The sequence below is a fragment of the Atractosteus spatula genome, chromosome 7 (genome assembly GCF_055471065.1).
Source record: "Atractosteus spatula isolate fAtrSpa1 chromosome 7, fAtrSpa1.hap1, whole genome shotgun sequence".
Taxonomy (NCBI): Eukaryota; Metazoa; Chordata; class Actinopteri; order Semionotiformes; family Lepisosteidae; genus Atractosteus; species Atractosteus spatula.
In genome coordinates this window covers 54,929,337-54,954,373 of record NC_142712.1, presented here as the reverse complement: position 1 = coordinate 54,954,373, position 25,037 = coordinate 54,929,337, and the positions used below count along the sequence as shown (strand labels likewise).

General features: G+C 44.3%; 2 protein-coding genes across 2 annotated transcripts; one reads left to right on the top strand and one right to left on the bottom strand.

The window, feature by feature from the left end:
- Window positions 1-448: 448 nt before the first annotated feature.
- On the top strand, window positions 449-4,039 carry serf2a (small EDRK-rich factor 2a). Its single transcript, XM_088920110.1, has 3 exons — window positions 449-555; window positions 2,179-2,287; window positions 3,576-4,039. The coding sequence occupies exons 1-3, from the start codon at window positions 549-551 to the stop codon at window positions 3,640-3,642; spliced, it is 183 nt and encodes a 60-aa protein (XP_088776236.1). The 5' UTR covers window positions 449-548; the 3' UTR covers window positions 3,643-4,039.
- Window positions 4,040-5,130: 1,091 nt separating this feature from the next.
- rasef2 (RAS and EF-hand domain containing 2) lies at window positions 5,131-20,755 on the bottom strand. Its single transcript, XM_088920109.1, has 17 exons — window positions 20,090-20,755; window positions 16,947-17,099; window positions 13,917-14,007; window positions 13,350-13,445; window positions 12,554-12,631; window positions 12,084-12,199; window positions 11,465-11,533; window positions 11,097-11,178; window positions 10,514-10,587; window positions 9,925-10,144; window positions 9,537-9,638; window positions 8,947-9,085; window positions 7,891-7,972; window positions 7,441-7,555; window positions 7,035-7,148; window positions 6,447-6,523; window positions 5,131-6,277 (listed from the first exon to the last, which is right to left on the bottom strand). The coding sequence occupies exons 1-17, from the start codon at window positions 20,431-20,433 to the stop codon at window positions 6,175-6,177; spliced, it is 2,055 nt and encodes a 684-aa protein (XP_088776235.1). The 5' UTR covers window positions 20,434-20,755; the 3' UTR covers window positions 5,131-6,174.
- Between the last annotated feature and the right edge of the window lie 4,282 nt (window positions 20,756-25,037).

The window sequence follows — 25,037 nt, the reverse complement described above, 5'->3', positions numbered from 1 at the left end:
CTTAAACGGTGGTGGTGGAGGGGAGTCCCCATTACCTGTAAAGCGCTTTGAGTGGAGTGTCCAGAAAAGCGCTATATAAGTGTAAGCAATTATTATTATTATTATTATTAAACACTATGCTTTGAAGTGAAATAAAAAATGATAAGTACAAGCGTTACAATAAGCACATCAATCCAATCCAGCCTTCCACACGATATAAAACGTAACAAAAAACTGTATTTTAGTGTAAATTACATTTTTTTAATTTATTATAGTGTAAATTACATTTTACATACTATCGTACCAGCACAACACAGCCAGTTTAAAAAACACGTGCTTTGACACTTTTGTCGAAAGTGGCCAATCAGGAGATCAGTGAATATTCAGGAATGCCAAAAGTCCGACCAATCAGAATTCAACATTTAGTGCTAAGGGGTGGGGAGTGTGCTGGGTGAAATCTCGCGTTGAAGTGACGTCATTAAGAGGCTATCAGTACAGAGGAGGGAGGCAGGCAGGAGAGAGCAGCCCGGAGGGTTCGCTACTTGGAGCGTGGAAAAGACCATCTAAAAATGACAAGTAGGTTTCTAAACGTCTGTGACTTCACGTCTCTGCTTGAGATACACGCTTGGCGTGTCTGTGTTTATGAAGATGTGATCCGGTAGCAAATTCAGCGGCGCTACAGTGTGACCGACAGCTCAGGAGGCAGGCGCTAGGCCGGGATGGTGTTTGGGCTATATATGTTTTTTTATGTTTAACTGTGTCGCTGAGTTAATTAAGGCCATAAAATGACCTTTTATGTTTGGTTCAGTGATACAAGATGCGGGAAAATAGTTCAGAGGAGGGCGGGGAGGTATGTGGTGTGAACTTGTAGAAGGGGTTTGGTGTGTAACTCGTATTGTCTTCGCTTTAGTTAGTTAGGCAGAAGTGTTAACAGCTAACATTACTTTAAGCGGTACCGAAGGAGATTAAACTTCTGTTTTGTATGTCCTGACATTGAAAAGAGCACGGGTTATGGCCGGGAATCGTTTTCTTTGTCCTTACTGCATTTAGCTCATTGCCATCAAGTGGGTGGGGGGGATAAGTTGCTCGTATTGTGACCAAAGGACGGTCGTTACAGCTGTTTTAGTTTTAACTCCTCCACCAGACGAACCATGAATGGGGTCGTTATGAAAGCGCTGTGTTCCGGAGCAAAGCAAGGGTGTTTTGTTATTGTTTTCAATGCGCTGTCAGCCATGTGAGCTCTAGAGCGCCCCCTTTGCCACGTCGCCGAGCTGGTGAAGCTGTTCCGCTGTCGCTCGGGCGGCCCAAGGACCGTCAGACTGCTGTGTGGATGTGGACTTTTGTTGTACAAATAGACCCCACGTCCTTGAAGTGTGTGCTTTGTGAATAACCCTTTGAGGAGGATAGAAAGGGCAATGTTACAAATCCTTTTAATACAGCATGGGTTGCCAGGAATATTTGTATGTCCCACAGTGAGAACGTCTTGCACTGGAATGGTCGATTGTGTGTGTGACCCCTTTCTCAGTTCATGACCCGGCAGTTAAGTGTGTGGTAGTTCTGAAACTAGACTTTTAATTCGGTCATTCGTGTACATTATGCTGTCATTGATGGCGGGTATGAGTTGTCATGTATGGGGAAATACTGAACCGTACAGGGAGTGGGTATACAACTTCAAATGCGGGAAAGCTAATTATTGCTACTGTATGTGCTCCCCCAGTTTGGCATGGTCAGGTGTACGGCTTTCACATTTCAGCTTGCAGTGTGAACCCCCAAGACTGCTCACGGGGGAGACTGGGGTAGTGGAGGCAGGCGCCGCTGAAGCTGAACATCTCCACCACCTGGGGCGGAGCGGTGGCTCTGTGGCTAAGGATCTGCGCCTGTGGCTGGAAGGTTGCCGGTTTAAAATCCCGCGGCCGGCAGAGGAATCCTACTCCGTTGGGCCCCTGAGCAAGGCCCTTAACCCCCACTGCTCCAGGGGCTGACCCTGCGCTCTGACCCCAAGCTTCTCTCCCTGTCTGTGTCTCATGGAGAGCAAGCTGGGGAATGCGAAAAGACAAATTCCTGATACAAGAAACTGTATATGGCTAATACAATGATGTTATCTTCTGTGCTGGGGAAAGTCTTTCCCCGCGGAGCCCCTCGTGAAGCCCTCGCTCACCGTCGGTTGTGTTTCTTCCTCATGCTGTCCACAACCTGCAGGGGGAAATCAGCGGGAACTTGCCCGCCAGAAGAACGCCAAGAAGCAGAATGAGCAGAGCAGGGGCAAGAGAAACGAAGACGGCCTCTCCGCCGCTGCGAGGAAGCAGAGGTATGCAGCTGTTAGCTTGCCCCACACTAGAGTGCAGTACATGTGTCCTCTTATCCTCGGGCTTAATCTTTTCGGACTACAGTGCAGTAGGCTTTTGAGTACTGGTTCCCAGCCTGGTCCTGGAGATACAAACCACCATGTCTGCCCATCTTCATTCCAGCTGAGCTCTTCTTACATCACCACTGCAACATGTCTTGCATGTCGAGTTTTGGTTTACGTGTTTCAGCATGCAGTCCCGAGTTTCAGAAATAACCTACTTCAAGCGTATCCGTACAGTCAAGCCATCTCTCCTCAAGTTTCATTGTTTATTACTAAACAGCTACCACTCAGTTGATGATATATTTGTCATTTCTGTTTTGTCAACTGTAGCCCTTGTGAGCATTTTAAAAGTCCTTTATAGAGTTATATTTTGGGAATATACCTGAGTTTTCTAGAATTCGTGTCATTCAGAAATTTGGTACCAAGTTAAAACCAGTTACAAATCCAGTTTGGTTCTAAAGGAGGTTAATATTCCATAAGCAGAAAATTGACATCAGTTATCCTGCAGTTTAAAAAATTCATCTGGGACAAATCACGTGACTACAGTCCCTACTGGAACAAAGTGAGGAACCACTGCTTTAAATTACCAGCACTTGTGAATAGCTGTTAAAATGTCCAATTAAGCCAATAATGAGCTGGTTTAAGATAACAGCACAACTGGAAAGAAACCTTGATGATAAACTATCCCTTAGGGCATAGGAAAGGAATTGCCTGTTTTCAGAGGGTTTTGGAATCATTGCCTGCTTTTAAATCTGAGAAAAGTATTAAGTTGGTTCAGTGTATTGAGTCAGCAAATTCTACCTGATGCTTAATAGAAAATGACAACACTGTCATGTAGAGCAGAGATCCAGTGGAGATGGGGCCACAATTCCCAGGACCCATTTTTCTCCCATTGGCCTTGATTATTTAATTGAACCACAAATTCATCTTTCCCCATGTGACCTCCTTGAACTGTGGAAACTGTCTGATGTAGATAACTGGGTGAACAGACCTATATGAGAGAAGCTAAAAGGAATCACATTTACTTAATTAACCAAATTTAGTTGTAAAACGCATACGTTTGGAGAATGTTAGGCAACATTTTTTTTACTTTTGGATCCAGAGCTTTGGTTTTAGAAAATGGAAACTTCTGTTTTGTCAGTAAGCAAATGATGTTTTTATGCAACTATTTAACATGGGTGTCGTCATTACCCTAGACCTGTTCAACCTTTCATTTAAAACTTAATGCATACCTCTTTTTCTTTTCCAGGGATGCGGAGATCATGCAGCAGAAGCAAAAAAAGGCTAATGAGAAACCGAAAGAACAATCTAAATAACCCAATGAAAACATTGCTTCAGACAAAACTTCATTTTTACAAGATTCAGTCTCTGGCACAGTGTTCTTGGAATTAAAAGATGAGATAATGTTTTGTCTAAGTACCATTGTATAGATCACTTACATTCTTGTAATCTTTCTTATAGGGGGATTATGTGGTTTGTAGTTTCGGATGGCTGCCTTCTGGCTTGAGATTGAGCTGCAAGGGTTATGAAAGACACCCAGCTACAGTGTGCGCACATGTGAGCATGCATAGGTTTCACCTGTTATGAACAGAATTTAAACCATAAAAGCAAAAGGAGCAGACTGCCTTGCTTGGAGCTACATAACCTTGTATTTTTGTATCAAACTTTGCCCCCAACATGTAATTATTTAATAAACTGTAGCTTTTTAGGTCATTTTGTCTCGTGATTGTGAAAACACAGAAGCTGCATGGAGATCGCTGTTGTTTTTCTGTTAATAAACAGGGATTTTTTTTTTTCATTTGGCGAGACCTGGGATCAAAAGTTAGGCTGAACTGGACAGAAGTGTTATGGACTGGACACAAGGCAGTTGCCATATTTCATCCAGTCTTTGTATTTCTTATATCTGTTGTACCGAGTTAACTTTTTTTTGTCTTGTAAAGTTACTTTAGTGCTCCCTATTCTGTATATTTCAAATTAGAGAAGACGCTCATGTGCAACAGTCTATAAAACATTATCTTGTAACATTTTCAAGTGAGGTGGTGCAGACATTGCATTCCATCGAGCAGGATTTTACTTACAGATGGGACACTTTGCATAAGCTCAGTGCTCTAATTGGAATGAGGAAGTTCAAGCTTTAATTTGTCATAGGTCAGTTAATTGTGCATAAGCGCTTTAAGGAGTCAAGCTGAAAACAAACAGTAAAACTTATACACATTGTCAGTCAGGTGAAAAATCTGTGAAGTCACAAGTACTTGTATAGTGCCTATAGTTCAGATTCAGCAACTCCTGAAGATTATTGGAATAGGTTTTATAAGCTGCATTGAAGAAGGATGGTATTTATACATGCTTGCATCATCTATATAAGGGGGGGGGGGGAATTTAAAAGTTGTATTAAAAAAATACCTGTTCACGCTACAGCGTTTAACAACCAATAACATTAAAAGAATTGGATTATAGTCACAAAACAGATTGCTTCTGCAACTGTAGCAGCTAGATCAAAGGACCTTGTTTAAACCATTGAGTGAGATATAGTGACATTTGGCAAAAGTGTCATGGGCCTGCTTAAGATGGCAGGATGTCTTTTCATCTTACTCATTTTTATGAAGTCCAGCATTTATGGATTTCAGTCATTTCAATTAATCTAGCTGCTTAATCTTATACATGAGCATCTTTTAGAATCATTTTTAAATCAACACCACCAGTCTTCAATGAAACTTTAGTGAAGAAGAATGTCAGTAACACCTTTTTCCAAGTTGTATTCCAAACCAAGCAGTTTCTCATTTAAAAAAAAACTACTTTGCAAATCATTGTTAAATGTTGGAGTATTTATTTCCTTTTATACACATAGCCAAGTTCAAAACTTGAAATGTTTTTCATTTATAGACATCTATGCTAAAAAATGTACAATCGGTCCCTTCATTGTTTTGAGGTATTCAAATGAAAAAGTTGTCTTATTAAAAAAATAAAACATTTTAATATAAAATACATTCATAGCAAATTGTTATACAAAACATTTAAAATACTTATCCCACTATAGTAGCTTAAGAATTTGTAAACCATATTTGAACAGTTGCTCTGATTTTGCATTAGAAAACCATCTTGGGAAATAGTGCATGGTTCTGTGCCTAACAGTTAAACATTGTGCCATCCCCCAAACACTGTCAGCACTCATTAACATCAGTGTACTTGAACTGAACTTTTCATTAAAAGTGCATAAAAGAAACTCCCCTGTAAGCATGCATGTTACCCAAGACAGTTCCTCTGCATTTTGTATTACATTTTGAAGATTAGGAGAGAGTGATAGATTGGAAAGCTGCAGATTAAACACTCCTCTCCCATCAACACTGAAGAAGAAACATGGGAAAGGTTCTATCTTTCAAATGCTTCAAGCTTATATTGAATGGCTTATCTAAGAAAACAACAATACAATTGTAGGTTATAAAATTAGTTAAGCAGTGCTATATTAATCTAGTTTCTAGTGTTGACCTCAATGGCAAAAATCTTTAAAAAATGGGAAGGTATCCTTCAGTATCCCAAGACAAGATTCTTTGCGAGAGTCCAGCTGTTGAAAAAAAAATGGCTTTTGAAGTAATACACATTGAAAAAAGTCCAAGCAGTTACTTCTTGGGAGGAAAATGTTTCTGAAATGCTTTTTTTTTTCTGATCATCATGAGTTTGTGTCTTACTGGTTTGAATCTGGTCAAACCTTTAAGACAAAGCTAGAGTTGCACAAAATGTCAGTCTTCTTTAATGTGAGTTCATTCTGCATTCTGGAGCCAGCCAAAATGTGCAGGATGTCTCTCACTGGTGTCAGCCCTGATGTTTCGTTGTGGAAAACATTCAAATTCTTACATCTTACAGCAGCTGCTCAGGGCTTTTTTACCGTCCACAATAGTCACGTTCATCTGTGGCTCCGACTTCCTTCTCAGAACCGTGCTCTTTTTAACTTCCCTGAGTTGAAAAAAAGAAAACCGAGTTGAGCATACAGAACCAAACCTAACAACCCTGGTTCTGGCTAGCAAGTGAAAGTTGATAGTGTAATGAATGTAGTAATAGAGCATAATTTTACAGTAAAGTCCCCCAGCCTTTCCCAGGGAAATGAACCGTAAGTCTGTATTACCGTGCAAGATGAAGGACAGCTTCCACAACGTTAGTCCCTTCCTTAGCGCTGGTCTCACAGAACAGGGCATTGTAGGCCTGCAAAATCAGGAGTCATGTCAAGTCTCTGAAGAAAGCCTGACGGAAACACACCATGCAATGCAAGACATTTGCAAACTGTAAAACTGAATCATCAAGGCTTTACTGGGTCATAACTCAATGATTTTGAAATGGGTCATGAAAATCAGGGGTTGTGGTTGTAGCCCAGGGGTCACTGGTCACAGGAGGGCCACTGTGCTTCTGCAGGTTTTCTATGGCTACTAAAAACACCAGCTTAAGTTTAGGGAAAAGTTATTAAAGTTATCCAAGCCCATAAAGACCTGGTTTATGAAGAACGGAGCAGGAATGAAAAACTCCAGTTGTAGCTTCGAAGAGGTCTGCACCTCAGGAGCCAGACTCTGAAACTGCACCCTGCACCCATTCCCATAAACTGGGCGTCCATAGCCAATCCACACCTTATTTATTTTAGATATTACTCTCAAAGCTTTCAAATGTGTATAAACAAGACTTTTATATTCCATCTGACATGACAAAAACAAGAGCACTTTACCATGGCTAATTTCTCCCCATGTGCCGTGTGGACGAAGCTGGACTCCGTCTCCTCTGTCCTCAGGTCGGTCTTGTTCCCAATCAGACACATGGGGATGTGGTCATCTGTGGAATCCTGGGAAGATTTTTTTAAAGCTGTTCAAATTGCCCGATAAGCCTGCCAAACCACACCCTTCAGTTCTTCTCCACGTGCCAAATGAGAATGTAGCCTTCTGAATTATCACACAGGAGTGACTCGATTTAGTTGTTCTTCCCAGTACACATTTAGGATGGCTTTATTCATGATATCAGGCAAGCAGCTTGGTTAGTATTCTTTTTTTTCCCCCCAAAAAGAACTTCACAATGTTAAAATTACGTTTGTGTACAAACAGGAAACGGGACCCAGCTGCCTGCGTGCGTTGCTGTACCTGAACCTGGTCGATCCACTCTCTGACGTGGAGGAAGCTGCTCTCCGAGGTGACGTCGTACAGCAGCAGTATCCCATGAGCCTTCCGGAAGTACGACCTGGCTATGCTGCGGAACCTGATGAGGGGTCAGCAAGGTCTTTTTAAACAAGCTGTAAATCGGCTTTCGATGGCGAGAGCTTGTAAATCTTTCAGCAGGGGTGCAGAAAGCTAGAAAACTTTCACACAGTATGAACTCCAACGTGGTGTAAGTAGAGCGATCTTCTCCACAGCTTGGCATTTTCCCAGAATTAAACCATGGTGGAGTTCATATTCCAAATTAATGTACACTTTAGGATCAGGCGCAATAGTTTGTCAGTTATTAAAAATGCACACTTAAAGTGGTTCCGTTTTGGTCACAAACTAACCTCTTCTCTTCTATAAAGGAGAACCGGCAGGGATGAACACCTTTACCTCTCCTGTCCTGCAGTGTCCCAGATCTGCAAAGTCGTCTGTTCCCCATCAACCAGCATCTTTTTCATTTGGAAATCGACTCCTACAGAAAAGAGAAAGACGTTCAATCAGACTCCCTAAGATTAAGTCTATATACAGTATACACTGTACATTCATGCGTCCTTTAAAGGAGCAGAGAGGAAGAGCAGCAGCTACAAGTCTTTTGGACAATTCTTTCCTACTTACCAATTCACAAACTCCAATCAAAAGCCTTTTAATAGAACAAAGCCGAGAGAGCGACATACACTGGGATTCCTATTCACGCCGTTCTCTTGGGACATGTACAGTACATTACTAACAGTAATTAATAATGACCACACAACAAAGCACAGTAACATGCAGCAGGCAATACAGAACAATAAAAAGCTATTTTATTTAAACCACAGCATGTATCCAATTGGCCAGCACCAATGATAAGGCTTCAAGACAAACTATAGCTTGAGAGGAGGAGGAGCTTAAATTTTTCATCAAACGAAAATGGTTTCTATTTACACTGAATGGAAAATACTAAAAGCAGTCCAATTAAGGCCACAGGTAGCAATGCCTCTGCTTTGTATGATAAAGGGACTCCAACCTTGCAAAAGGGCAGACTGAAGTCGGGTTCAAACTATAAACCGTTAAAGTGACTGTTTGTTAATACCAACAGAATAAGTAGATTTCAGCATCTGCAAGATTTCTGCATTTCTCGTGAATGTGTGCGAGAGATCCTACCAGCCTAATGACATTTTTAATAATGTCATCTGGTCACATGAGGTGATCAAAGAGCAAGTGGCAGCTCCACCATCTGAACTGGGTTAGTGCAAGACACACATCCTATCTTCAGAATTGTTGGGTAATCTACCACATAGCTCACGTTCTGTAAAAATGTCCCCTTTGGGCTGATTACATTTCCCAGTTCATGGTCATGAAAACCACAATAATTATGACTAACAAAAATAAAAATACCATCCGGTACCTAGAGGGCAATGATTAAAGTTTTCAATTTAGTAATGAAGAGAGCACCCTGTTATTTCTTACCTAATGTAGTCTGAATGTCTCCTCTGAACTCGTTTGTGCTCAGCCGGAGTAGAAAGCTGGACTTCCCTGCTCCCGCATCCCCAGCTAAGACCAGTCTGTACATCGGCCCAGGGGCTTCAGCATCAACAGTGTCCATTGGCTATGCAGACAGGTGAACACTCAGCCCAGATCTTTTTTTTATTCAGTACCTCTAACCCCCAGTGAAGATGCTCATCCCTCGTTTCAATGCCATAAAGACACTGGAATCATCCACTTGTGCACCTAGAGTATTAAAACCCACTACTGCCCGAGCTTCAGTCAGGGCCTGCTTGACACACAGGCCTGGGCTACTGCTGTGGCTGTGTTCACTCCTCTGGGTGCTTCATGCTGAGGCACGTTCATATAATGGTCTGTCAAGGCTGCAAAGCTGCTCATCTTGAGAGCACAGATCACAGATGAAACTCATACGCATGCTGTCCACCCCACTTTACAGGTTCCCAGGAAGTCTCACTCAGCCAGGCTGCTGTCAGGCTTTTAAACCCCCGTTCTTCTTTGCTAAAAACGTCGATTCCCTCCTGCACTGAGCAGCCCTGAGTACTGGGGGCCCCTACCTTGGGGGTGAATGCTGGGAGACGCCTCCGGATGGAAGAGGCAATGGAACTCCGACGGCTGGGGGTGACGGAGGCCGTCCCCTCCGACTTCAAATCCGACATCTGAGACAACGAAGAGCACTCCGCATTGTTATTTTTTTTACTTAGTTTCCCGACCTCGCGTTTCATCAACTGCGATATGGGGAAAAAAACTTGTCTTTCCATAGGGGACGAACAAATGTACTGAAGTGGCATCACTGAATGATCCGCTCGACGAAAACGAGGGGCTAAGCCCACTCTGGCTTAGAAAAGAATTTCAAGAAAAGTAAACGAGCACCTGGTACTATATAATGAGGATCACTTCTACATAGCACCCAGACAGTTTTAGCTGGGAGACAGCTGTGTTTACCTCTACGTCCGACTGCACGTAGGAGTAGCTGTAGTGCACGGTCTCCACGGAGTTGGGACTGTCGTCGCTGTCGTACTCGCTGCCGGAGTCATCGCCTGGCTCCAGAGACACAGACACGCCGCTGTCCAGGTACCTGTCCGCCCAGCTGGCCACCTGGGAATATCTGGTGTCTGTGGGCTCGTAAGAATCCACCGTCATGGCGTCGTCCTCGCTGGCAAAGCTTCACAAACGAAAAGCCGCAGCTGTAAAGTTCGACTACACTGTGCTAGTCAGAGGCACGCAAGGTGAAGCGTTTATTTCCTCCTCTGCCCCTGTACACATTCGCAATGAGGGATGTGTGCTCACTGAAGAAAAGCATTTAGCTGTAAAGAAAGAGAGGTGGTGATAGTAACTGACAACACCACCAATGAGACAAAAATCTAAGGGAAACAAGGAATGGAGTGTCGGATTTAAACTATCAGATGACAGACGGCAGTGGGCTGTATTGGGCCACCTCACAAAGCCATCACTCTCTCAAGAAAGTGAAGGACTAAAGTCTCATGGGATACCTGTCCTCTTAGCACTTCCTGTCCACATCCTGGGTCTTTACCTGCTGTAATTGAGCATGCGTTGGTCACCAGGCTTTAAACTCAATAGCGGACTCTCATCCCTGATGGACAGATGCTAGAGAAGAGAACACCAAAAAGAAAATAAAAAAAAAACAGATCTTGGAAATATTCAGACTGACCCAAAGACCTTGCATCCCTACAATTTCAAAATTCCAAAGCTGGAGAAGTCACAGCGCAGTTCCATATGGAGTGGAAGCGAGTTTAATAAGATGCCAAGGTCCTCTCATTCACTCGTCTAAAGCACAGAGATTCTCCTGATAGCTTTAATATCTTAGTCATAAACAGCCTCCACTTTACGTTACATGCTGCGTTAAGATAAAGTTTCAATATATATTCGTACCAACAGTGTCCTCTAGCACTGTCCCACACATTGTTCAGGCGATCAGAAAATGTCACACATCCCACAGAGACCATAACCAGCTAAATAAAGTTTTCTAACTGCCACAAATTTACAGCAGCTGGCCTGCCTCCTTCCTTAAAATGAAGGGGAAAAACGTTTAAAGAACAATAAGTACAAGCAAACTCAGTAATGTGCCGGTTCTCCCGAGAGAGGCCGGTTCTCACCCTCTTCTTCCCCAGCCCCACGCTGGTCACCAAGGCTGAACGCAGCCCGTCATTGCTGTCGTACAGCTTCTTGTTCATCGTCCTAGTGAACATGCAGCAGAGGGACATTGGACACGCGTGGAGGCAAGAGGTACAGAAGACAACTCACTGTGGACAAATGCTGAAAACTTTTCTAAACTGGACAAAGCTCTGTACAGGGACTCCAGTGTTAAAAAAAATATTAAACTTGCAATAAAGCGGAGGGGGCATTTCAGACTTTAAGTCCTTTTTTGTGTTTTACCATTCAACTCCTTTGTTGAATCAGGAACCATATTCTTGAATGATGGTACCTGGAAATAGATTTGACATTTCTGATATCGGGGACTTACTGGAGGATTTCAATCTGATTGCAGTAGGACTGACGTTCAGCCAGCATCTTCCGCAGGACCTCTTTCTCCCTGTGACACCAGAAAACAAAAGACAGCTCAACATGACCCCTAGACAGGGCGCAAGAACATTCCCCGCCATACCACACTAGCCTAGCAGTGGAGTCAGCTTATGCGCCCAGATTTGCAAGAAAAAACATTTAAAATCCCCAGATCTCTCACAGTTTATCCAAACATTGCAGTTCTGTCTAGAAAGCCTCATATTCCAGGGGTAGCTTACCTGAGCCCATTAATTCTCTGCAAGTCTTTACCTTCAGCTAATCCATAATTATCAAAGTGATCTCCAGCATTTAGGTTTATGAGGCCATTAAGAACCAATTCAGTAATTACATTTACTGGACGGTTCCTCTAATGGCATCGAATAAAAGCGCCAAGGCTGACTAACCCTGCTTTGTTCCAACCAACTGGATCTATACAGGCCTGTCAGAGTGCATTCCACAAGCGATTAAGCAAGTTCTCCGTGAGACACTGTAAATGCAGGGAAGTGCTGGTATTGCCAGAGACAGATCCTTCAAAAATTGTTCCCGAGTACACTGGTGCCACAAGATCGCCTTCCCCTCACCGCTCGTGCTGCAGCTTCTGGTCTGCATACTCGTTCTTCAGTTTATCCATTTCTACCTGCAGAATGGAAACGCTCATCTGGGCTTTCACAAGCGAGCTCCTCAGCTGCTCGTTTTCCTGGGGAAATCAGAGAGTGTCGTGGAGAATCGGGACGTGCAATGCTTTTCCCTCCCTCTTTAGATATTGAGGCTCATGGAGGTTGCATGATAAGACGACAATTATTTAGGGTTTATTGATCAGTGCACCTTATCCCTCACATACAGTATGGAGAAATGGAGGACAAACAGATGAACTCAGGGTCCGTGTTAAATGCAGAAGAGAAAACTAAGATGTGTCCAATGAATATGCGGAGTTCTTTGGACATGAACTACAAATTTCAATAAACAACCTCTCTTCCATATAATTAAGCAGCCCTGTTAACATGGATTCTCTATGTGCCATTAACATTCTTCTTATATTTTTGCAACATGCCTGAGTCATCTCACTGATCTGATCTTTTAGCTGATGAATGTCTTCCCTGGAGCTGCTGTGCCAGAATTCCTCTTGCTGCTATAAAAAAAAAAAAACATATTACAACAGAGCATAATTCAATGCACAACTAAACGGTGTTAAATTGGGACATATTATTGCTGTCATCTTTGTTTGAACATTAGGGAAAAAAAATCTCAAAGTAATTTAAGGGTAATCCACAGCCCTAGTAATTAAGTCCTGAGAACATTAATAACATGGCCTCCTGGGACTATTAAATAAGGATATTATGCTGTTCTTTATGATATAAAGGAAGAGATGCAGTGAACAGGTGCTAAAGTTTGCAGGGAGCTTTTGTTCATTCAAACATTACTGTCTTGAAAGACATGGGTAGTGGTACCAGCTTTAGCCTTGTGGCCACACCAGGTGGACTAATATTAGTCTGGTGTTTTCTAGAAATATGCACTTACCTGATACACTCGTATCATCACTATTCAGGAATAAGCTAAGGTATACTAGAGGTACTGGTTGCCCAGCTTCTATGTGTACAAGCAATGACACATTGGAAAGAGTTTTCTGTCTTTCCCTGCTGGAAGCAACTTTAGTGATCTCCCTATAACTGATAGAGGTTGAAAAGCACTAACTAAGCTATCAAAGGACAAGCTGCTCTTCCCAGCCTCTGCTGCAAACACCAGGAGGAAGCCGCAGGTTGCCAGGGCACCCTGGGAAGCGTCAGCTTCCTGCAAATCCCCTGGCAAGACCCACCAAGAGCTCCCCTGTGTCCCCCGTGTGCTCGCACCTTCCGCAGCCTCTCCACGGCCACCTGCAGATCCGCCACTTCGCTCTCGTGTCTCCTCTGGATCTCCGCCACGGCGGCTTCCAGCCTCTGCCGCTCCTGAAAGCATGAAAGTCAAGCAGCGGGGTTGTGCGGACAGAGCCCGGACAGAGCCCGGACAGAGCCCGGACAGAGCCCGGACAGGGGAACACGTCTCCCAGCACAAGCCCCACGCGGCGGGCCCTTCTGCATAATTCAAAATATTGCAATTCAGCCCCCATCATATCAAACATCTTTATTAAAGTGGTCTAATGAAATCGCTTTAATATAGTAATAATACCCTTTCCCCCGTTTTCTTTTAATGCAAAAAAGATAAACAGGTGACAATATAAATACTGTTGTATCTGTAGAAACAGATATATTGTTATATATAACTCCCAATCGAAAGGACAATTTCCCTGGATCCATCACCTGGTTCAGCACCTCACCAGGATGCTCCTCTCGCCCTCGCTCAGCAAGTGCACACGCCAGCCCCTCTCATTATGGGCCGGTGCTCTCTCACCCCCAGGCAGGCTCCCCGGCCCCCCTCACCTCCTCTCGGACCCTCTTCTCCACACTGGCCAGCTGCTGCTGCAAGTCCTCCTCCAGCTCGGTCAGCTGCTGTGCCGTCATTTCCTCCGCCCTGCAGGACAAGGGCACACTGCTCAGGCAAGTCACTCGCCTGGGTCATCGGGAGCTTAAGAGCAGAGCGGGCATGGGAACCTGCAGACTCCGCCCAGGAACCGGAGAGCCTTTCATTTACCACATGGTAACCACAGTACTGCTGCGTCACGGACAGTCAGGCCTTTAAGTCGACATCCTCTGGGACCCTCTGCCTGCTTTGCAGAGGGGTTAAAGTACCCTACCCCTCCAAACCCTCCTCATCGTCTTCTGTCATCAGCAGGTGGACACCTGGCACACTGCACAGACAGAGACACGTGCACAGAGGAGGATGCCACATGCATCACCTCCAGCTGTACCTTGCAGTGCATTTTCTTATCCAGCATTTCAAAAGACAGATCTACATTTTGTTTGGAAATGTATAAAATCCAATATGTGCTCCCAGCACGTCATATAATTATGCATGGTTAAAAACGCCTTATGATTTTTCTTAGTAAGATAACACTACCATGAAAATGCCCATGGGAGAACCTCTATTCTTTTGTCACATAAAATGTTTTCTGAAAACTATAGGAAACATTGCCAGCAAATGTTGAGTGATGGTCTTCTGTCATGTGTAACTGGCAGGTGGTGCATCATGCCTTAAGCAGTTGTCTAAGGGGCACAAACCGCAGGGGTGTGATCTCGAACAGCCAAGCAGACCTAACCTGCATGTCTTTGTGAAGGTTGAGGAAGCCAGACTACCAAGCAGAAATCCACATGGACAAGGGGAGAACGTGCACACTCCACACAGAGGGTGTCCCACACCAGAGCAAAACCCAGGACCCCAGAGCTGTGAGGCAGCAGTACTAACCACCATGTTACCACGCCTCCAATTTTAGAAGGACTTTTTTCAGCCAGGCGAATCTTTCAATATCAAGACACGAACTCTGGGTACTAAGAGCAGGATTCTGTCCTATTCCAGCTCCACAAACGGCAGAGAGCAATCATGTCTCAATGCACACCATCAATATGATTTTTAAGAGAAAAACCCCAGATATCTCATAGCTGGACAAACGTCTCTCCAGAGTCATAAGGAGTGGAGAATGTGCAGATGAAAAATATTTTTCAATGGCTTCTCCCTGTCCCTTTGTTACCTGAGGGAGGGGAGCAGTTTGGATAGCGTGTCAGTGAGCCATGTGGGTGGAACACGAAACCTTAATCACCTAGAGGGAGTCTCAGTGAGGAATGGAAGTCTTAGGATGAAGTACAGTTTAATAGAACAGCCTACATGAATCACAGACTTTGAAAGAAATTATTTCCAACTAGTACAGATTTACATTTTCAGAAAAGCGATACCCACTTTCCTCACTACACTACACTTTTTAACTGCAGCAAATGTTGCAGGAGGGCCAAAATGAAAAAAAAATGCCCCCATGCAGGAATTTATCCTTGAGGCATTACAAACAATTCACCAGCTTACAAAAGCTCGTAAGAAAAAAAAATTGATACAGGTGTTCCTCAGGGCACAAGCAGCCCTTGAAGAGAAAACAATGCGAAGATTAGCATTACTATCCTTCCGCCACAGGAAACCTGAATCCATAATGCAGGAACAGTCAAGCAAAATGGGTTATTTCCTCACTGTTAAATTGTACTTTGCAAAAAAAAAACTTTGCAATCCTTTCCCAGATGCGTTTTATTCTTGTAAAGGAATAGCAGTGTTGCACATGAAGAAAGAGGTATTTGGTACTGTAGCTCAGGTATGCTGTTCTTGATTTATAATACACAGACATACTAGGTTGGTCCATCTCCCTCCTCATCAAACCCTCTCCAAACCTACTGCACGGTAAACATCACTGATAACACTCAACTCTAGAGGGTTTTTAATCTCTTACTGTCTCTGGGTATCTCAATAAGGTTATTGAAATTAAGGCGTAATCTCTGTAACAACCTAAAATCAAACCCATTATAAGTTTAACTGCACCAATTTCAGGTCGCGGACACAGGCCCTGGCATTAGAAAACCTGCAGGCACACAGGTGACCAGGACTGCACACCTCTGCTTTGTCTCTCCTGCCCTCTGCCCTCTCCCCAGAGCCCAGCCCAGCCCAGGGTGTCCACGTACCACCTGAGCGTGCTCTCCTGCCCGCTGCCCTCTCCCCAGAGCCCAGCCCAGCCCAGGGTGTCCACGTACCGCCTGAGCGTGCTCTCCTGCCCGCTGCCCTCTCCCCAGAGCCCAGCCCAGCCCAGGGTGTCCACGTACCGCCTGAGCGTGCTCTCCTGCCCGCTGCCCTCTCCCCAGAGCCCAGCCCAGCCCAGGGTGTCCACGTACCGCCTGAGCGTGCTCTCCTGCCCGCTGCCCTCTCTCCAGAGCCCAGCCCAGCCCAGGGTGTCCACGTACCGCCTGAGCGTGCTCTCCTGCCCGCTGCCCTCTCCCCAGAGCCAAGTCCAGCCCAGGGTGCCCTCATACCGTCCGAGTGTGCTCTCCAGCTGCTCGCTCTTCTGCTCTCTGCCCTCTCCCCACTCCCCTCTCCCCAGAGCCCAGCCCAGGCTGTTCAGGGTGTCCACGTACCGCCTGAGTGTGCTCTCCAGCCTCTCGCTCTTCTGCCCTCTCCCCTCTCCCCAGAGACCAGCCAAGTCCTGGATGTCCACATACCGCCTGAGTGTACTCTCCAGCCTCTCGCTCTTCTGCCCTCTCCCCAGAGCCCAGCCCAGGCTGTCCAGGGTGTCCACATACCGCCTGAGTGTGCTCTCCAGCCTCTCGCTCTTCTGCCCTCTCCCCTCTCCCCAGAGACCAGCCAAGTCCTGGATGTCCACATACTGCCTGAGTGTATTCTCCAGCCTCTCGCTCTTCTGCCCTCTCCCCAGAGACCAGCCCAGGCTGTCCAGGGTGTCCACATACCGCCTGAGTGTGCTCTCCAGCCTCTCGCTCTTCTGCCCTCTCCCCAGAGACCAGCCCAGGCTGTCCAGGGTGTCCACGTACCGTCTGAGTGCGCTCTCCAGCTGCTCGGTCTCCAGGCGGTGGCCCCGGTGCTCCGTCACCAGTGTGTCGATCAGGGACTCGTACTGCTGCAGCAGAGCGTCGTCGGAGAAGGCGTGGATCTGCTGGTACAGCCGTGCCACCTGTTCCTGCCCCCTGGGACAGACACACAGACACACAGACACCTACTGGCACCTCTTACACCAAACACTACCTGCTTTGGCGTCCCTTATTGGAAACTTTCATTTTGAGCCATGTGATTCATCTCAGCATCAGGAGAACTGTTCTCACTTAAACTGCATTTCTGCTCTGATTGCCATTTCATTGCATCCGTCTTGAATTTAGGTCGCCTTGCTTAAAAGTGTCAGCAAAACAACAACACTGTAATACAAAAGTCATGTTGCTGAGTTGCCACTTTTTTGCTTGCAGCACACATAATGCAATATTAATTAAACTCATAATTTTAGACTGACAATGCGAGGACTTTTATGATAAAATAAAAAACAATGGTTGAACTGTTCCTAGGCAATGAAATGACATGAAATACTTTTACTTTGAAATTCAACATCCATGGGATCCGTCTCAGTTAGTCTCTGATGTTTTCCAACACACAGCTTAAACGCTCCATCAACACTTAAAACATATGTTGGCTATTTACAAATAAATACACTCAAGTATTACGAATCTAGGGTAGGTAAGAGTTCTAATCCCTACGGGATTAATAAAGTATTATCTATCTATCTAATCTGCACCGATCGTTGTTTTAATCGCAATTTATGAAAGCTCTAAAACATTTTCTGAATACATTCATACAGGACTTCAAAAATAATTACACAGTCAAGTGATAAAATTAAAATTAATTTTTAATAAAAACCCTGCTGAAGTAAGAAAGTCAACTCCGTGCTTCCGCGCTGTTGCGTATTCCAAACAATAGTGTTGTATTGTTTAGAACAATAAAACATGGCACCACTGCGGTCTGTCACATTTGCACATAACATCTTTTTAAATGTTTAATTGTTTTAAATTTAAAAATTATTTTTTTTAATTATTTTTAAGCATGAAGGCTTTGACGACCATTTTACTCGTTGTTTACAAGCCTTACCACAGTGTCTTCACAGCGCTGGTCAGCAATAAATAGGGTGCGATTATTCTTCACAAGGCGTTGTTGAAAAATGGAAAAGCCAGGCGCCTAATTTTTTTTTTTAATCAGGGAAACTACAACCATTTAACCGTTGTTGCGGTGATGCCTTTATCTGTGAGGAAGACTGCGTCTCCGCAGAAACAAACTGAATACACCAGCAGCAACAGGTAGCATCATCCAATCAGGCTGCGGGGACAATTCCTAATTAGAGAGGCGTCAACAAATCGTGCGGCACAAGACCCAGCCGCCGCATTCACGGCAGCTGAGCGGAGCCAGTCGCAGCGGTCTCGGTGCGACCCCCGATCCAGTGGCCACCTTGAACTCTGTGTTCTTTATAAAAGAACCTGGGATTCAATGCAAACGTCGCCCCCCCGTTTCTATTGCTTTCATCACTAATATTAAAAAATGAACAATAACTAAATTCTGGAGATGAATTTCCGTAGAATACTGAATAAATACAACTACGAAAGTATGAAGTGTTTAATTAACGTTTTATCAGTGAGTGATACGAATTAGAGGATTAAACCGTTGTAGTATGCCACAATACAAAATGAAAATCGAATTGGGGGCAGACACCAGCAAGGAAGATGTAGATGCGTGAATTCGACATATTCCACAGGAAGTGATCTGCGCCTGCTTTTATTCCTGGGATGAGTTTGTCTGGAACTGCCTGACTTCTAAATTTCCAAGGACGCCAAGCTATAGCAAGGGATAGTGGACTACAGCATAATAAACAGAAACATTTTTTTTTTAGATTTTCGCTTATGTTTCACGTTGGAAACTATTTTAGAACGGGGAGATATTTTGCACGGCACTGATGAGGTACAGAAATAGGGATATAAATGTTTGAAAGGGGTATATGAAATAGTATTCTTCTATATTTTCAACAGGACTAAATGCATGGAAAGGTTAAAACCAAAAGGAGTGCGTAACTTTGTCAGTCGGTGTAATTAAAATTCAGAAGACAAAGGGTAGCCTATAGTATTATTAAAATGCATTGATTGTCTTTAAGTTGCTCATATTTGTCAAAAGTACTGTAAAAAGATATGGTAATTCAAAAAGCTTCTGTTTCGTACTGTTGAAGGCGTAGTGGGGTATTAAATTCGAGGTTACTTGTAAATGAAAATGTTTGAAATGCTAGACTGTTTTAAAAAAAAATCCTCTGTGATCTCGAGTTTCTCGTCGCCCTGGGAGCGAGCTGGCTGATTAGCGTGCATTTGGCTGCATCACTTTCTGAACGCGCCTCAAGCAGCTCAACTTTCGCCGAGGATCCGGTCAAACAAACGCGTCACAAAAGTAGATTCCCGTGTAACTGCTGTCCGGTTGGTTGGCCGACTTGAGAGATTACAAAAAAAAAACGGACCAGAAGACGCATTTTAAATGAATGATCTGCTATAAAAGCCGCAATCAACAGCTTTCAGTGCTCGGAAGTTTTTCACCGCGAATACACTGAAGTCAAGTGCGCTTTGCTCGGCGTCAGTGTCCCACTATACACTGAACACTGAACACTGAACGACCGATACCCAATACAGGTACTCCTGTTTTTAGACTGGGAAGCCTTCTACTTAAAAAAAGTACATTTAAGACTGACTATATTAAAATCTAGCTTCCTGTCGCGAGGGGAATATAGACTTCTGTCGTAGCTCAATGTACCCTAAACGTTTGATTGCGTCGGGACAGTTTGTGCAGTGTCAGACTTGTTTCAAATCCTTAAGCACAGGAGAAGCTAAAAAAAAAATACGCAACATTTTCCACAACCAGAAAACAGTAAATGGTTACTGAGACAACTTCTTCATTTCCATTAGGTTCTCTTCCCCTCTCAGCGCGTTTCCTAAGAGGGTTGGTGCCGGAGTCGCAGGGGAAGAGAACAGTCGCCCCTTTGTCAATTGTCTCTGCCAGCTGGCCGTATCGATCCACCTCACTGGCAAAGCATCGGCTGGAGACAGAGCTAGAGCTGCAAGATCCGAGCAAAACACCCCACCGCGGCGCACGCCGGCACCCTTACCTCCCCAGGTAACCGATCTCGTCCCCCATCCTGTCCTCAAAGTCCTCCCAGGGGCTGCGGGGGTCGTGCGGGGCTCCCCCGAGCGCAGCCAGGTCCAGAGTCTCCGACACCTCGTGGAACCGGGCCGAGAAATCACTGTAATCGATACAGCCGTCTTGGTCCACATCGAACTTGTTGAACAGGAAGGCCACTTCGGAGCTGCGGACGTTCAGCTCCCGGCACACCGCTGCAAAGTCCTCATACTCGATCCTGCCCGACTTGTTCAGGTCGCAGGCAGAAAACAGTCTCTGCAGGTCGGGCTGGCTGTCGGCTTCAGCTAATGGGGAATCCATCAGAATATACATGTAGTTCACGGCTGGTTCCGCAAAGGCGAGAAGGACAAACCTAACACTCAACTCAACTCTCGGATGGCTAAAGAAAGAAACCACGCTTGTACCACGCTGCTGAGCTTGCAGGCGCTTGTAAAAAAGCACTTTGTTTTAAAATTTGGGTCAGTGGGGGGGACCTTCAGCTCCCCTGACGTCAAGCACCTGAGGACCCCCTAGCTGTGGCCGCGCTCTGAGCGCTCCTCGCGACTCGTCCGCCTGCTACGCAAATGGCAGCCTCGCGCCTCCGAGCGGAGCTACCTGGAGGGCGCAGTGAGGAACAGGTTGACGGCGATGAATACCCGTGTCAGGGGTGTGTCTGGTACTTCTTCCTGCACAGGTCGCCGAATGTACCGGCTGGAAGGTGAAAGCCGCGGAATTCATGTACCTGGTTTATTATTAATACTCCATAATACTGGTTTGTCAATAATACTCTATGAATTAGGGTTGAGTTTCCCGGGGTTCTACGACCAGGTATTTAAATTTAGAAAAACAAAAAGCCACAAAGCCTGACGTTTATACTGTATATATGCCTAAACACAGCATCTCCTTATTGTAAAAATTATAGCAACGCGCAGAACTGCAGTCAGAAATTTTAGTCTTTGTTTAGCATTAAGGCTTGGGTTTTTTTACTCCAGGAAATCAATATTCGTTTACCGCGTTATGCAACTCTTTTGGTATGTGTGAAATACCAGAAAGAAAATCCCAGCGGACACGGTGTCAACTTTACATGACCCTTTCCAGACTGAACACAGTAACTCCCTTCTGTACACACTCTCCACCCACCTGGTAATCCAGGCGAGCAGAGCTGATGCTGAGACTGAGTGAGTCAGAGGAGTTCCCAACCGGTTTCCCCATTAACGATTATTCAAATCAGATTTAAAACAAAAGCTTTGCCTGTCACCCCCACACCCCTTATAATACCATTGAGTTCCATTGAGATCAATATTTTTAATTATGAATACAGGGCCAATCTTTCAAAATAAGGCAAGTGACCAAGTACCTTCCTACACTGATTATGCAGCCAACCTCTGAGTACTGTACTTTCAAAAACAATTATTTATTTAAAAATATAGGGGCTAGGTACCTTTCTTAAAGATTGTCATTATTCTAGTTGTTGCCATGCTTCCCTCAAGATTTCATTGTGTTTTACTGCTCTTTTCTACTGTGTATCAGAATAGCAAAAGCAATTTTAAAGAATTGTGCTCCATGACAAAATAAATTCAACCCCCCCCCCCCCCACACACACACACACACTCTCTTGGAGTAGCACCCATTTAAAATTCCCTCATTATGTTTTAAAGTGAAACGTGTTCATTTTATTTTTGTTTTCCTACAGCCGTCTTACCTCTGACTTTATCAATGTCTTCACGTTTCCAAAAGCGTTCAACAAACGTTTCCCATTGGCCCTTACCCATCACGGCCTCCTAATAATCCCCATCTCTGAACTGGCTCCATCACTCTGCTCTCCTCCTCCCCGAGAGATGATGTGTGGGGAGTGTACTGGCGCACTATGGCTGCCGGCGCATCATCCAGGTGGGGCTGCACACTGGTGGTGGTGGAGGGGAATCCCCATTACCTGTAAAGCGCTTTAAATAGAGTGTCCAGAAAAGGGCGCTTTATAAGTGTAAGGAATGATAATTATTAAATTGAGAAAAAAATGGGCTCTGGCACAAACAGCTGTACCTGAGGGCAGTATGTGAACGTACCCCTGAGCCTCGTGTTTAAGAGTGTACTCAGTGGCATCAGCTGCAGCCCCTCCAGTAGCTGACGAGCACAGAGAGCACCGATGGTCACAGCTGTGACTGAGCTGCCCCGTTCAGCACAGATGCCTCCCCGTGGTAACCGTAGTAACAGATTCCTCTCTGCAGGGATCCGGTCCTTCCGGCTGCTCTCCTTGTTTCCATGGCTGCTTTTATCAACCCAGCACATCGTCAGTTTCCCGGTTTGAATGAGTGTCAGCTGCTGCCAGCTGCTCAGAAGAGGATCTCTACCAGGATGTAGGGAAAAACCATTCCCAGCTGAGATGGCCGACATCTCTGTAAATATTGAGTTTTTATTTCACTTAAATGTGTGGATTTATCGCTTATCACCAATTCCTAACACCGTTAGTTGTGCTCCTAAGGCGATTTTCATGTTGTGGTCGTACGGTCGATCTGTAACTAGATGAAATATGATTCATTACCTCTTCCAATTCTAATTGTGTTTTCTTTTTTAGCAACTGTGTTGTAGACATCTGGTTTTCAACAATGAAGGAAAAATAGCCAGACCTTGGTGAATTTGTCCTGGGGTCTATAAGGATTGAACCAGTGAGTTTCACTACTTCTTGTGTACAATAATCAAGAAAGAGAGGGCTAGAGGCACTACAATGGGACAGTATGTTTTTCTTTCTGATCATTTAGTATGTTCAGTATTCCAGATGCATAGTCTTTGCTATGAAGAAGCATGAACATCTTCTGAAGTTTGTTTCTCTGCAGTCCCCTAATTCAAAGGTATGACTAAGCTGTACACACCACCTGTTCTCCATATGTACACAAGGTGGTTAGCATGATAAACCTGTATGTATCTTGCCAAAGTTCACCCTGCACACAAAGGTACCTTATGGGCCTATTTGTACATATTACGTCTAAAACAGCTCACTCTTGAATTTTACATTAGCATTCCTTTGGTTTAACTATTCTCCCATTATGAGTCACTGCAAAAAAATGTGCTCCTGGAAGCACTACATTTATAAAAAGCACATAGGTTAAACCTACTGATAAGCCATCTTATGTAAGAGATGATAGCTGGAAAGACTATTTTTTAATTGAGAGTGAGTATCTTTGTGTTGTATACAAACCATGTATACATGGGAGTTTTTTGTACTTATACTTTGTACTTGTTGGAGCACATCACATTAACTTTTAACACAATCATTTTGAATCCTCCTCTGCTTCCTCTTCATTAAGGCTATGGATGCTCTTGTAACAAAGTGATCTAGGTTTATCTCTGACCCATTCGGACTTGCTTGTCACCACAAACATTCTGGTCCTGGAGAGCTTGCTGCTTCAGACCAAACAGAAAAAAAATCCCCAGATCATTACTGATTCTAAAAATGTTATGAGCAAAAACCCCGCACGTATTGATGATAATGTTCTGAACAAGTCGGTTGGTTGTGATGTCATTCCGGCTTTGCAAATTGGTTTTGCAAAAGAAAAATACGTCATTTAAAATATTCCATGGAGTTCTAAATCTCCCAAAATAAATTATTCATTTTACAGTATATTGCCAGCTTTAAAGGGTGGTACATACAATTTAAAAAGGAGCATCCGATAATAAGAATGGAAGAAAGGCTGCAATTGCAATGTGAAACACAAAACAACAAGAACATCTGCAATGTGACCGCCTGTTACTGCACAGCGAGCGCTATGGCGCGGTGCACAGAGGAACCTGTGGTGAAGGAAGTAGGGCACCATGGCCATGGCTGGCCAGTCCCGGTCCTGGACAGTGTGTCTGCAGGTCTTCTAGGTCTCTTCAAAGCACCAGCACCTGAAGAGCTGGGAGAAGCTGTGAAATTGTCAGTAGTGAGCTGATTGCCATTAAGAGCTGTGTTGGAATTAAACCCTGCAGACTCTGAAGCCCTCCAGGACCACCCTTGCCCACCTCTGAGATAGGGATACTGGAAAACTGGCACACGTATTTCATTCTTTTTGCCTAGTGTTATAATGTGGAATATCTAGTTACAGTATATTTAAGGTGGAAACACGGGTGATGACAATGACATCCCAGAGCTGGGGCAGGAACGACCCAACAATTATCATTGTTTAAATGGGGGTGGGGGCAGATGTGTGGATGTGTTATGGCAACTGCGGTGAGAAATAAACCATCTCTCTCTTCCCCTCTTGTAAGGTTATGCGCACTGTCACCCCATCCACATTCTCGTTCTTTTTTGTGCTTCTTTGACCAATGGCTAACTATGATGAAACCCTTCCAATCGTCCTGCTTTCTCTGTCCACCCCAGTTTGTTCCTATTCGGGTCAGTGTTGCCCAAACTGCATGGATGTAGTCATCATAGACCTCTAACCCCTGGAAGGTGTCATTTTCTTTCTGTGCACACTTGGTTATACGGTAGTTATAGAATGGTCATTGGCTGTTGTGATTTTAACAGAAGTGAGGATATTTAACCTAGGGATTTTTCTGAATACTGTAAAATATTTCTCTCCTCTCACTCTTGACAGGCTGAGGTTCTGTGTTCTTCTAACCTGAAGCTGTCAGGTGTCTTTGCCCTTATTTGTGTGAATTACAGGCTGCTGTACATTGTTTTGAATTCCTAAAGAAATCTAACAGGCTCTGCTGGTTTATGGAAGCATGTTGTTTGTTTCCATTATGCAGTTTATGAAGCACCACAAGGAGTCCTTAGTAACTATTCTGCTTGACAGAATGAAAGAACATATGACAGACATTCATCTGTCTTTAAAGTGCAGTATATTCATTCACAATTTAGAAGGGGCTTGGAATGAAGAAATTATTTTTTTTTGTATGTAGGACCCAAGAGATCCCCGCATTTCCCTATCATATACTGAAAAGTGCAGAGGTTCCATCAA